Source organism: Cololabis saira, chromosome 5 (assembly GCF_033807715.1).
Source record: "Cololabis saira isolate AMF1-May2022 chromosome 5, fColSai1.1, whole genome shotgun sequence".
NCBI lineage: Eukaryota > Metazoa > Chordata > Actinopteri > Beloniformes > Belonidae > Cololabis > Cololabis saira.
Window position 1 is genome coordinate 14675515 of NC_084591.1, and position 14625 is coordinate 14690139.

Consider the following 14625-nt stretch of genomic DNA (forward strand, 5'->3'; position numbering starts at 1 on the left):
GCATGTGTCCTGACATTGTTTAAGTGTGTTGACTTACAGGAATGTAAGAAGGCAAACTTGGGGAAATACCAGCTGTAAATGCAGATGACCTTGTCAAAAAGAGAGATCAAAGCTTGGAAAAGGAAGCTGAACTCTATGCAGTTGCTGGGTCACTTGAACCTCAGACCATTTTAGGGCTTGCAACCATTTTCATGCCAAAGCGTTGTACAAAACCACATTCCTATTACAACCATGGGTTTTTCTCCAACTCAGGTATTTTGTATTTTGTAACTGCACTACCCCCTAACCCTAGCCCACTCTCCTTTACACCAGCATATAATCAACCAAAGAAGGAGAACGTATGAAACAGGGAGAAAGAGGAAAATCAGGGGGAAAAAGCAAAAATAAGATGCAGCTCTAGACCTTTTACAAAACAAGACACCAATACATGGCCCTGCCCTGGTAATATCACCCCACTGTGCTTCACAAATAGTTAAAGCAGAGAAAGAAGAAGACCAACCACACTACAAGACACCGCAGCAGGAACTTCTCAGAGAATGTCAGCTCCTCTAGGAGTCGTGATGGGAAAATTACTCCTCACTGCCCATGGAGGGTTACTATGCAAGCTAAGATAAAAATAAAGCTGCCATGTCCTCCTCTTCTTATGGAGACACTGACCTTTTGACCTAACGATACATTCCTGAAAAAGTATCGCCACTGCTGCAAGGGAATCCTACAAAAAATATGAGCATAGCAGCCTTATCTTTTTCATATTTAATGCCTCCTAAACGTCAGATGGTTTCATATTTCCTCAAAGTTTAATCAGCTCCTCCCATCAGAGCCACCGTTGGCTGCTGCAAGTCCCACCACGGCCATCAAATCCATGCTAATCCTCCATCACACAGAGGGGGAGGGTCGGTCAGAGCCACAGCAACAGTCCTCGCACAGAACAGGTAGCCGGGCTCCAGGTGGGATGAGGTGGAACACACTCGCTGTAAAAACAGAACTGTGTGGGCTCAGATGAAGCGTCCACCCCTCTGACTCTGCCTTACTCTGCACACGTGGTGCGGTACACTATGTAAATGAAGCGAGGGAGTCTGTACACAACATGCCGCCCTGTTGCAGCACCATCCTATCACTGCAGCTGTTGCCGTGAGGACGACAATCACCATTCCCATTCAGCACGCGCCACACGTTTCCTCAGCTGCGGAAGCTGCTGCAAGGAGGACATTCCTCCACCTTTCGAACGCCGAGCTCATCGAGCGAGTCGTGTGCAGCGTTTTTTCAAAGCATGCGTCTTCTTGCAAGAGAAGAGAGACAATGGTGAAAACCACAGGAAACCCGAGAGCTCAATGGCAGGGTGTCGAGGGCGTGTTGCACCATTTCGGTCCCCTGTTTCACCACACTGACATGCAGGAACATCACTTCCTGTGAATGACAACATGACCCGATCCTGGCCTGTCATTTCCCTCAGCTCTGTCGACGCATGAAATCTAACAAACTGGTGCAAGGTTTCGATTCAATAAGCCATAATTGAAATAAAAAAGGACACAATACGTGCTTCAAACATGCAAACGGTGATGCTGAACCTGCATACACGTGCGCGCCAACCAAGCAGATACTAGGTCGGTTCTTAAAAGCATTTTCATAGTCGTGTTTTCTACAAATTACCGTATTTTCTGGACTATAAGCCGCTACTTTTTTTAATAGGTTTTGAACCATGCGGCTTATACAAAGGTGCAGCTAGTCTGTGCTTTCACCGCTCGGGGCGCTATAACCGGAATTAAAATCAAAACTAAGACAAAATAATTGCAAAGAAGAATACACTACTTCTTCTTTAACAGATAGAAGTAGGTAGAATCAGATTTCAAACAGATAAATAGATAAATAAATACCGGTTATTTTCTCTTGGTTCTGTCCCATTTTAATCAGCAAAGTTGCTGCCGTGTTAAAAGACACTATTAGGAAAGGATCTATTTAGGTACAAACATGTACATCATTTACAGTTCAAAATCCTTCTGTACATGTAGTAAATATCTAATCTAAAAACATAAATATCTGTGGCTTCCATATCTTTTTTTTTTTTTTTTAAATAGAGCGGATGCGGCTTGTATATCTTTTTTTATTATTTTTTTTAAAATAGAGCTGATGCGGCTTATATGCAGGTGTGGCTTATAGTCCAGAAAATACGGTAACTACATGTGATTCTCAGTTTCTTATATTTCTTCTCATTTTTGATATTGAATAAAATATCAGCAGCTGGAAAATTAAGACAAGCCATTTACAATATTCCCTCCAACATCGGTGTATTATCACATACAACACAAATTAGTTGGGACAATAATCATTAACAGCAGTGCAACATAATGAGGCAATCTGGAGAGGCCCTGAGTGATGACAGGAAGCTCCATCTAAAAATGGAGCCTTTATTGAAGCTCATCTCAAGCCATTATGCATGATAAATACGACCCAGAGTCTAGTAGATGCTTCTGATCCAGTGTCACGGGCGACACAATCAAGTCAGCACACACACTCAGCCGGCTGAATGATAATTTTTGAATTTCAAAGTACCTGCCAGATTTGCAGAGATCTGCGCTTACAGCCATCGGACGTCACTAAAAGTTGTGCAGGCCAGTCTGCAGTCACACGGCAGCGCCACACAATGTGCAGATGGCCACGCTAAAGTGACTGACTAATGCGTTTGTGGGCCGGCGGCTGATGCTGCAGATGCAGACAAGGCCACATGCTGAGAATCAATCATCTACACGCATCATTCTGGCCAATTATGAAAATGCAGGGTGTTGTTAGGAGAAACTTTCCTGATGGATGAGACCGAGGCTCTTGGGGGAAACTCGGTTATGGATATTCAGATGCGGCGCCTGCACTGCGTTGCTGTTCACTGAATCACACTGAATCATCTCGTGTAAGAAGCATTACGGCAGCCGGTTATGCAACAAGGTGGAAAAGTCAGGGTTTGATAATCCAGGTATAGATGGAGCCTTCTGGTCCAAGTTGCTTTGCAGCAGTGCAGCAACACACAGAGTATCTAGACTTTAAAAAGAAATTCAGACTAAAAAAAACATGCATTTTGAAATGGATTTGAGAGTGAAAACAAATTAAAAAATAAAATGGAGCCTCCTTTAATCAGTTCTGATGAAGGTTTGTTTAAAAAAACAGGTTTTTAACAAAAGATCCTTCAAATTTTAAAATCAGTGTGTTGCACAAAGCACTTACTTTTGAACCTTACTTCTATAAAGTAAACTAATCAGAGTTTTTTAAAATCATAATTGCTGGATAAAAATATATACCGTATTTTCTGGAGTATAAGCTGCACCTGCATATAAGTCGCATCCGCTCTATTTTTAAAAAAATAATTAAAAAAAAGATATACAAGCCGCATCCATTCTATTTAAAAAAAAAAAAAGATATGCAAGCCGCAGATATTTATGTTGTTAGATTAGATATTTACTACATGTACAGAACGATTTTGAACTGTAAATGATGTACATGTTTGTACCTAAATAGATCCTTTCCTAACAGTGTCTTTTAACACGGCAGCAACTTTGCTGATTAAAACGGGACAGAACAAAGAGAAAATAACTGGTATCTATCTGTTTGAAATGCTTCTACCTACTTCTATCTGCTAAAGAAGAAGTAGCATATTCTTCTTTGCATTTATTTTGTCTTAGTTTTGATTCTAATTCCAGTTAGAGCGCCCCGAGCGGTGGAAGAAAAATCCACAGAATAGCCGCACCGTTGTATAAGCCGCACGGTTGAAAACCTATGAAAAAAGTAGCGGCTTATAGTCCAGAAAATTCGGTAATAAAAAAAAGGGCACTGTTACAATAGAAGTCTTTATCACCTATCATCATCATCATCTTCATCAGCGTCACAAAAGAGGATGCAAATTCCAGGAATTTGCAAAGTTGGAATTTAACAGAAATATGAGAATAGTTTATATAGAAATGTACATAATTTCAAGTAAACCTACAGCTAATATATAGTATGGAAGGAAACACACACACACACACACACACACACACACACACACACACACACACACACACACACACACACACACACACACACACACACACACACACACACACACACACACACACACACACACACTTTAACGGCAACTCATTAAAGTGTCCTCCGTCTGCATTCCTAGCAGGGTGCTTATACAGGAGCGCCGTGGCAACAGTCAACGGCGGTCGATACTGACGTGCCTTCGTTCTACCAATAAGTAACCAAATTTATTCCTGCTCGATGCACAAAAGACCCGAGCGGCTTAAACAGCCCCAACCCCCATCTGTAGCCAGTTGTACACCCCCCATCTGGTTAACAGCTGTATCACAGCATGAAACATTTACCTCTCCTCATCGTATGTTGACGGCAACACATCAAGACACATCAGACCCACAATTCAGTTCAGGAACACCTGACGCAGCCCCATTAAAAGTGAATGGACAGTAAACCTGTTGATGCTTCCAACCAGCACGTGTTAACATATCATTATTGTTTTTTTTAGCAGGACACACACATAAAACATTGCCTTATACAATACAAAGATACCGTGCATACAGGTTTCTAGCTGTGGCTAATTTGCAACCTCTGTCCCTGTTTAGCTTCTTACAAAATGTGCACTATGGCAACAATGGACAAACCATTACATGACCAATTGGTTTCTGCAGAGCCCAGTTTTCTTTGCACACGGCACAGCCATGTTGCTCTAGAAGCCGACAGGAACACACCTGCCGTATGTCAAAGGTAGTTTTACTACCAGGTCCTTCACCCGACCCATCCCGAAATTTTTCCAGAGCTGCCAGGAAACGTTTACAGCAAAATATACTGTTGAAATCAAAAATAACATTTAACCGACGCTGACCTCGAACTAACAGGTGGTTGCTTCCCTGAGCGCGGTAGCACGGCGGTGTACGGATGAGGAAGCGATAACGGCTAGCCATTGGCAATCATTCATATTAGAAATAAATGTAATGCTTTATTTAAACTCTGGTGCGGTACAAAACAATTCTCCCCTCTCAGAGTTGTCATGGGTTTGAAATCAAACGATTGAAACAGATAAATATTTTTCAACCAGGTTGTAAATATTAGTTTATTTCTGCTCTAAAGTTGGACATTTAACGTGGTAGCCAACGGAGACTGACTCGCTTTTGGAGCCGGCCTCCAGCGGTTGGTCGAGGAACTGCAACCGGTCTTAGTTCTGCATGAGACCATGGATCTATTAAAATAACTGGATATGCAGAAAATGGCCGCCGTTCATTTCAATGTAAGTTGCTCACCTAGCGCATACGCCGAAAAATTTCCTGACTTCCGGGTTTACTTCCGCATTAAGGGGCCCATAGAGCATGTTGTGCAAAAGTGCAAAAGCGGCTAGATAGTTGGAGCCGGTCACATGACCACTGTGTAGTTGTATTGCACTAAGAGATAAAAACATTTCTGTTACTGTGTTTTGCAGGACATTAGGCATACCGGGTTATAAGGCGCATGACAAAACATATATAAAGCGAAACAAAAGAGTCTGGTATGTCGAACTTTATCAAGTCATTCACAATAACCTTCCGTTGTAAATAATACAGAAAAATACACATTTTAAATCATTCGTCTTCCACGAATCCACAAATTTGACTGATTGGCACCGATAGTGGTACATAATTAGTTATCTAACGTTGAATAATTATATTGTAACAGTGTCCAAAAAATAACTTACTTAACTCGACATGGAAAGCTCCTGGGAAGTCACCAACAACATTAATTGTCAAAATACAGTTTATATCTTTACTGTGTAGTGGCAGAAATTGTGAATTAGTACAACGTTACAGGAGTAAGCATGGGAGATTAAAAAGACAAATACAGATGGTAAGATACTCACCAGAAGGTGGCAAGGTGTCACTTGCAATGACAAGTGTCATAAAAATTAATTAATATTTCAGTGTCTTAACGACTTATTAATCAACTGAATGCAAATTGCATTCAAGAACGGATTCAGCTGACCAGACAAAATAATGAGGATTTCAAATAGTGGTGAGAGCAAATGCTGCTCAAACTACTATTGAAAAAAAAAGTAGTTCCCTTCAAATATTCCCCTTTTACATCAGATCATTTTACAAGAAGCCACAAAAGAGCCAGTCAGGAGGACATGGAAATGGTTTCAGCAGTGGCGATTACTGCCTAAAGTGCAGCGTGGGGCATTGTAACCCTGAGAGCAGGCGACTGGATACAGTACGGCTCAGCAGCCATCCGCCAGAGGGAACCTGAATACTAATAGAAATCCAGGTAATTGCCATGCCTACAAGCCGTGTCCTTCAAAAACAGTCAGTGTACCTGGAGGACAGCGGTGGGAAGGGGCGGGAGCTACCGAAGACTTACGCCGCTCTGGTTGCCTAGCTGCCGTTTATCCTGCATTCAAGCCGCTTTTTAAAGTCTCAGTCTTAGTATTGTTTAAAGAGCGTGATCAAAGCAAGGAAGAAGCTGCAGTCGCTGCAGTACACCGCAGACAAGCAGAGCTTGATGAATATTTTAACTCTTAGGTGTTTTTATTATCCCCGCAAGGCAGTTTGTTGCACACTAGCAAAGATCACATATAACCACGTATTTTCAGAAATGATGATCAAAAGGCCAGTGGAAGCACAAACAAGTCAATTTTTAAATCTGCTTCTTTTATATTTTGGCAGACGACCAGATGAAAGCAACATCAAAATCATTAAAAACACGGTGACTTGGTCAGGCGAGATGGAACGAGGCCTCTGTTAGACTCAGTCCATCTATGTCGGATTTTTATTTGCAGTTACCAAACTCAGAAAATGTAATCTTCCTTTTCTGAAGGGGTGTTCGGGGGAAAATTACATGACTGGGTCAAATCCAGTCAGGCTGCTGCTCCACGCCGCACTGAGGGCGAGAGAAATGTGAAATATACAGAATAAAAACACTTAAAAAACAGATCCAAGTGAAAATCTGCATTCTTGTGTGTTTAAGTCACACTATTTAGTCATTTTAATGAGGCGAAATGCTGGAACTATAAGGTGTGGATATATACTTTTTGTAAGCTTCAGTCATTTTCTGTACCAAGAAAAACATTTTTTCCAAGTACTCCTTCTGTAATTATTTTTTCAAGTGGCTACACTTGTGAAAGGCTGTGGCTGAAAGGGGTCTCTTGTGCCTCTCCTCCGCAGCTCGGCTGAGTGTTTCTGAATATTTCACTTTGATTACCAAGAACATGACCTTTTCTGGTTCGAACTTAGTCCACATTATCTTGTTGTAGGACCCAACAGGAGCCTGTTCTCATTAAAATGATGTAAACACAAGCGCCAGAGCTGCAGCTGGTCCATATCTGGATGGCACTTTTCATACGAACAGTGCAACACAAAGAATAAAACGATAAAAAGCAATAAACGGTAAAGGCCCTTCGACATATTTACATTTATGCACACATAACAACACACGTAACAACACATCTGGATCCAAACCAGATGTAAAAGCTCCTACGGGAGCAGGAATAGGCCTTAGATACTGAGCAACTTTGAGTATAATTGTGTTACGCCTGACGTGTGCCTCTCCGTGGTATTGCTCTGCAGGACTTTTAGTGGACACTTTTATCCAAAGCGACTTACAACAAGAGGATCACAATCGAGCCAAAGTAGAGGTAGACTTGCGGAAGCAACTATGCATGTGGCTGCTTCGGCCTCCATTACGCCTAAGTTTGACGCTGACACATAAACCGGGGTTTAGTCTGGCCGACCATCCTCGTTCTTTTCCTTGTCAATGCAAAGAATTAGTCCGGTTGCTCTGGATCGGACTTGTATTTCCAGGACAGACAGTATCAGAAACAGTACTGCCTTTGGACGGACAGCCAATGAGTGAAATGCAGAATATGGCGCGGGCACAGCGCCATATCTGGAACGACCAGACCCGTATCAACAAAAATACATCAAAAAATGGCGTGGAATAGAGTTATAACACCAGAAACTTGATGATCCGAGGCTGTTTTTAGGAAATCTTTAGAAATGTGGTTGTTCTGAATTATTGGCTCCGATACATACGACCCTGGTCCCATTGGTTCGGTGCATTCTGTACCAGAGGAAATGTCCCTGCATGTGTGAGGACACCAGACCCATTTCACAAAAGAGGCTTTTAATCATGCATTTCATGCAAATCTAGTTTTATTTCAGAGCCATCAGCTCCTCCCAGCTCAAAAACAGAAACTCACCACTCATGTGATGAACTTGCATTGCAGTTTGCAGAAGAGGAAACATTTCATCGAAGAAGATAATTAAAGATTCAGCAGGTGGTAACCAGCTCAACTTCTCTTTTCTTCAGAATTCTTAAAACCACGTTAAAACTCTATATATGTAAGTCTTCAGAAGATTTGCTTAACTGTATTTCTACTTTGAGATGACATTTCAGCAGTTTCTGTGCCAGAACTCATTTTTAAACATAATTTTCTAACTCATCAGTAACCCTGCCTCCTACTTTGCATGCACAAGACCTTGTCCAGCGGGACCTCTGGACGCACCGGCAGTCAGGTTGCTTAATTTGCTTCCTCAGAGTATCAGCAGCTTACGGGTCTGAAATTAGCCCCGAGGAAAGACGAGGAGCAGCTTCAGTGGTGGACATCTCATTAGCTCTACAGCAAGAAGCACGTGGAGGAAAAGCAGCCAACGCATTAGAGCAATGGCTTCGGGCTTCCCAGGTCCAAAACCTCCCCTCTCAATATCTAAATCAGATCACAGACAAAGAGGCTCACATCCTCCAGCCGCTGCTCAAATCTGACCTCTTTGCGCAGCGTTCACCTCTATGTGCACTTTGTCTACTTTAGCCAAATGTTAGAAAAACAACTATACAACAGGCTGGAAATGCCAACTAATGACGTCAACCGAAACAGCTGTGCCTCTCCGATTTATGTGGAGGAGCATCACATGTGTTCACTCCAGCCTGGGAGGAGATTTGGGAGAAAATACATTAATATTGTTTTCCACAGGGTTCGGTTTGTTGCTATCTCTTAGACAAATGCAAAAAAAGTGGCTCAGATACATCTTTCACCATAATAACTGAATAAAAACACTCCCATGTGCCAAAGCTGAGCTCTTTTGGTGAGAGGACACTTGAGAGGGATGCGAGGCGCTCGTGGAGAAAAAACGACTTTCAACCAACAGGTGAAAAGTGGAGCAGGAGGAAGAGGAGGAAGAGGGGGAGGATAATCTGCCTCCTCCTTTGCCGGGGGATTAAAGCTGGAAGCGGAAGGACTGTTGGTCAAAGCCGCGGGCCTGCAGGTGGCCGGTTGTGAACCTCGCCACGAGGCAACAAGCCACGAGGCAACAAATGAAAGATCCGTCCTCAAAGTCGCCCGGTGTGAGGACATTTTGTAAAAGAAAAAAGGTGAAATCGAAGCAGGAACAAGAGCGGAGCGTCGTGGGCGGAGGACATGCGTGTCCCTCCAACCTGGCCTTTGTGTGGACACTGAAGCAGAGTGATTCACTCGTGTTATTCACAGCACCCCCCCCCCCCCCCACCCTATATGAAAGCTTTGTGGAGATCAGAGCTGCCTCCAGGTGAAAGCATGTAACTGCTGAGTTTGCTTTATGAATCAGCGATCTGTACGAGGGTTTTATGATGCTGCTGCTGCTCCTCTTCACAAAGGAGCACAACTGCAGTCACGCCGAGCAGAGCCTCACGTTTAATCAAAAAAACCAGAGAGGATGGTGAGGAATAAGGCTGGGGATCGATTCAAATGGCAAGAATCGATTCGATTCCGATTCTTAAGATTCAGAATTGATTATCAAGATTTGATTTGATTCGATCCGATTCGATTCGATTCGATTCGATTCCGATATTGATTTGGGTTAGTGTTATTAAAACAGTTTTTTGAGCTCTTGCATGAATTATATGAATGTAGTTATGCAAAATATTACTACTAGTATTATATTGAGATTAAACAGCAAGTATTGGCAGCTAATGATGCTGTAAGGACCAATCAGCTCCCAGAATGCTGATAGAACTGCTTTCAGAAACATCATGTGGGTCAGAATTACCAAACAGATCCAGGGCAGCAAACAGAAACGGATGAAATCGGTTTTATTTTTTCCGACATTCCGTTTTTATTTGTTCCATTTTTGGTCTATTTTGGTTTTTAATTTTTGAGCATTTGGTTTTTATCATTTTTTGCAAATGTAACCCCAAGACAGTATATAAAGTAATGAAATATAGACAATTTATGCAATTATAACCTTTACACTTTAATGTTTTCATACCTTTAAACATATTTAAAGGCAAAAACGTGGCACCAGTTATTCTCGTGCCAACAAAACATTCCGATCTTTAGACATATGAATCGATTTTTAGGAATTTATATGAGAATCGATTTAGAATTGGGAAATCGATTATTTCAACACAGGCCTAGTGAGGAAGGTCAAGAATATTACTCAAAGTTTGCATAAGAGGACAGCTTTGTATTACAGTAAAGGGGAAACAGTATGTGTTCTGTCACTCATCGAAGAACCGCTTCCCAGTTTAGCCATAACCACGGCGACCAGCGGCCATCTTTTGCACATCTTGACACCAGTTTCAGGGGCTCGAATAAAGAAAACATATCTATATTCCCTCCAGGGAGGCTCCTTCCTCTGCACGGGCCCTTCTCTGAATCTCAAACATCACATCACGCAATATTATTCCTCTCAATATCTGCAGGAGGACAAAGCCGAGCTCAGATGTGCGACGGCACTAAAGCGAGGCTCCCGCCACGTAACCTGCCGTCAGGACAGGAGGATACTGACAGGGTCTCATTTTGACTCGTTTCAAAAAGAAACAGGCTCAAAACTTGGCAGCAGACCAAAATAAACTCTGAGAATTCATCTGCTGCGTGATCCAAGAGTAGGAGACCGACGGCCGCCAAAGTGGCTCCTGAGCTCTGCAGGCAAAGCCAAGTCCAGGACATTTCTCACTACTGTTCCCCGTCCTGCTTCTGAGACGGGGACTGGACTCCAGACAGATGATTTTTGTGTATCTGATCAAAACCAGCAGGTAAATACAACGCTGCCCGCTCAATTCTCTGGGTTTAGCGTTAAAGGAGGCCGATAATGACCGTTTTTCAAAAGTTGCCTCAGTTCCCTGAGGTTGTAATGAAATATTTATGACATAGTTTGGTCAAAAAAAAAAAAAAAAAGAAAAGAGTGCAGCGGCTCATTTTTCAACCACATTTTTACTGCTCTGGTCATAAACAACTGCTCTTAAGATGTGGAAGGAGGCCACTGTTGGACTTCACCCAAACCTCCTCTTGTACCTCGATTGAAATCAGCGTAAAAGCAACAAATGTCAACAGTGTTGCCGTCAATTCACTTTGATTTATGGGTGTCAAGCAGACGTATCAAACCCGAGGCCCGCGGGCCAAATCCAGCCCAGAAGAACAGGAAAAGATAATCATCCACGTAAAATACAAGTCTAGACTGTTTCAGACACATATATGGACAATAATAAAATGACCCCTTGATTTTGTTGCCTGCAATGTGAGTGCATGTATCAAATGGCAGTATCTCAAATTAAGCCATTTCCTACAGTAGTTCTGTTTAAATAATGGGATTGAAACTAAAGTGTGCAAGGGGAAAAGAAATTATGAGGATGAAAGGAAACTTAGAGATGGTATGGAAGCAAAAACATGTTTCTGCCTAATGGAGACAAGCCAGATTTGTCCAAGTGTTTGCCACACTTCTACAACAGCAATGCATTTATATCTATTATTCAACGTTAAATGAAGATGCAATTATGTGCTATAATTTGATGGGGAGGATTTAAGCTGCTCCAGTCAGAAAGGAGAGGAGATCAGTGGCGTCAATTCAGTCGAAGCTAATGTATGGCAAGGTTACGAGTCACAGAACTTAACTAGAGTATCAATCAACACGTCCAGCAAATACTCATCACAGAAGTCTGCTATGTAGCTAATCTGTATGGTCAAGAAAATTGAAACTTTTTCAAATGCAGTCTCGATCACTGCAAAAACTCAAAATCTTACCAGGAATATTTGTCTTATTTCTTGTTAAAATGTCTCATTTTTAGTCAAAAAATCTCATTACACTTAAAGCAAGAGTCATTACCAGAAAAATAACTTGTTATTTGACCATTTTCACCTGTTTCAAGTAAATTTTCACTTGAAATAAGTAGAAAAATCTGCCAGTGGGACAAGATTTATCTTCTCATTACAAGCAAAACAATCTTGTTCCATTGGCAGATTGTTCTACTTATTTTAAGTGGAAATCTACTTGAGACAGGTGAAAATGGTTGTTTTTGAGTCTTGTCTTAAATGTAATGAGATTTTTTTTTAAAAGAGACTAAAAAATAGACATTTTAACTAGAAATAAGACAAATATCCTTGTTAAGATTTTGAGTTTTTGCAGTGTATAATAACTAGTGAAATCGATCATGTTGTTCTTATTTGCATTTGTAGTTATTCCATAAATGTATTTAAAAAAACAAACATTTACATTTAACCCTTGAAGCAAAGGTGTGGCGGCTGCCATACCTTGCTATACCCAATTGACGCCCCTGGAGGAGATCAATACTGAAACCATTAAATAAAACCCGTATGTGACGTCACAGCACCCCCTGAATCAGATCAGCTCGTTTATTGACGGATCTTTACAATCAAGCTGCCCAAAACTAACTGTGCCTTTCAAAAAAAGCTCAAAAAGCCCCAAAAACGCTCCCAGGTTCAGAAAAAGTGATTATTTCCACACAATATGCCATCTTTAAAAGTGGCCGACGGAACAACAGGGTGCTGTTAGTTTCTGAATGAAGTGAAACAGCGGATGGAGGATGGAGGGCTGTCTTCAAATGATCACCTCGTCTCGAGCAGAATAAACTCGCCTCACGGAGTTTGTAAAAGACTATTACCCAGGTTTAGGTTTCCTAATGTGTTTAAGGGCAGCTTGCAGGGTTGAAAACGGCGCAGTTCAGCAGATATTGAGCAGATATTCAACAGCTGTCTGTCTGTCAGTCTCCTCCCGTTATTTCCGCAGCGCGACTCTCGTTTCTGGCGCTGATGTGCGCAAAGTTGCCGGCGCTACTCACGTGCCGAGGACTTCCTTGAAGTCAAATATCTTCTTGATGTCGTCGACGACCTTTTTCCAAGATCCATCACTGGACTCGCCGTTTTCTCTCGCCATTGCTGGAGGGGGGGCTGGAGGAAGAGGAGGAGGAGGAGGAGGAAGAGGAGGAGATGAGGATCACCCCTCACCCAGAATTAAAAAAATGACTATAATAAATAAAGGAAAGGTGGAGTGGTGTGGCGGGTAGATGTGTCTTCCTGGGCGTCTGTCAGCGCCGTCTGAGCGCATGCAGCGCTTGGCCAGGCGCGCCCCAGGGTGGGGGGGAGGAGATCCGACCCTAATCTGGGTGACGTAGTGGATCCGAGCCTGAGCCTCCCTGCCGCTCACATCCCTGCTGCTCCTCTCCTCCTCCTGGTGTCCTGGTACCTGCAGGTGATGGAGCTGCTCCGACCCCCCCTGGATCCTGCTGGTGGGGGGGTCGCATTGCACCAAATCACCACCAGAACACGTTTCCTCAAGTTTGTTTCATTTCATTCAAGTGTAAAGCTACGACGGAGTATTAGGGCCAAACTAAGACAAAAATTACGAGAATAAAGTCATAATATAATGAGAATAAAGTCGTAAAATTACGAGAATAAAGTCGTAAAGTTGTGAGAATAAAGTCGTAATAGAATAAAGTCGTAATATTATGAGAATAAAGTCGTAATATTATGAGAATAAAGTCGTAAAATTACGTGAATAAAGTCGTAAAGTTGTGAGAATAAAGTCGTAAAGTTGTGAGAATAAAGTCGTAATATTACGAGAATAAAGTCGTAATATTACGAGAATAAAGTCGTAATATTACGAGAATAAAGTCGTAAAATTACGAGAATAAAGTCGTAAAATTACGAGAATAAAGTCGTAAAGTTGTGAGAATAAAGTCGTAATAGAATAAAGTCGTAATATTATGAGAATAAAGTCGTAATATTATGAGAATAAAGTCGTAATATTATGAGAATAAAGTCGTAATATTACGAGAATAAAGTCGTAAAGTTGTGAGAATAAAGTCGTAATAGAATAAAGTCGTAATATTACGAGAATAAAGTCGTAATATTACGAGAATAAAGACGTAAAATTACGAGAATAAAGTCGTAATATTACGAGAATAAAGTCGTAAAATTACGAGAATAAAGTCGTAAAATTACGAGAATAAAGTCGTAATATTATGAGAATAAAGTCGTAAAATTACGAGAATAAAGTCGTAAAGTTGTGAGAATAAAGTCGTAATAGAATAAAGTCGTAATATTACGAGAATAAAGTCGTAATATTACGAGAATAAAGTCGTAAAATTACGAGAATAAAGTCGTAACATTACGAGAATAAAGTCGTAACATTACGAGAATAAAGTTGTAATGTTGCGAGAATAAAGTTGTAATGAATAAAGTGGTAATTTATGAGAATAAAGTCATAATATTATGAAAATAAAGTGGTAATTTATGAGAACTCTAACAGGAAGAGCAGTCTTCTCCCTGTGTTAAAATGAAGAATATTGAGCATCTTGTGAAGTTATATTTATATATTTATAATATATTACAACTTTATTCTCATA

General features: G+C 41.3%; 1 protein-coding gene across 1 annotated transcript in view; it reads right to left on the minus strand.

Annotated features, from left to right (window-relative positions):
• Positions 1-13333, minus strand: part of camk1db (calcium/calmodulin-dependent protein kinase 1Db) — a 43315-nt gene extending 29982 nt beyond the window's left edge. The window contains exon 1 of the mRNA XM_061720997.1: positions 13060-13333. Within this exon, the coding sequence (XP_061576981.1) occupies positions 13060-13154 (95 nt within the window). The 5' untranslated portion in view covers positions 13155-13333. The remainder of the gene's footprint in view (positions 1-13059) is intronic.
• Between the last annotated feature and the right edge of the window lie 1292 nt (positions 13334-14625).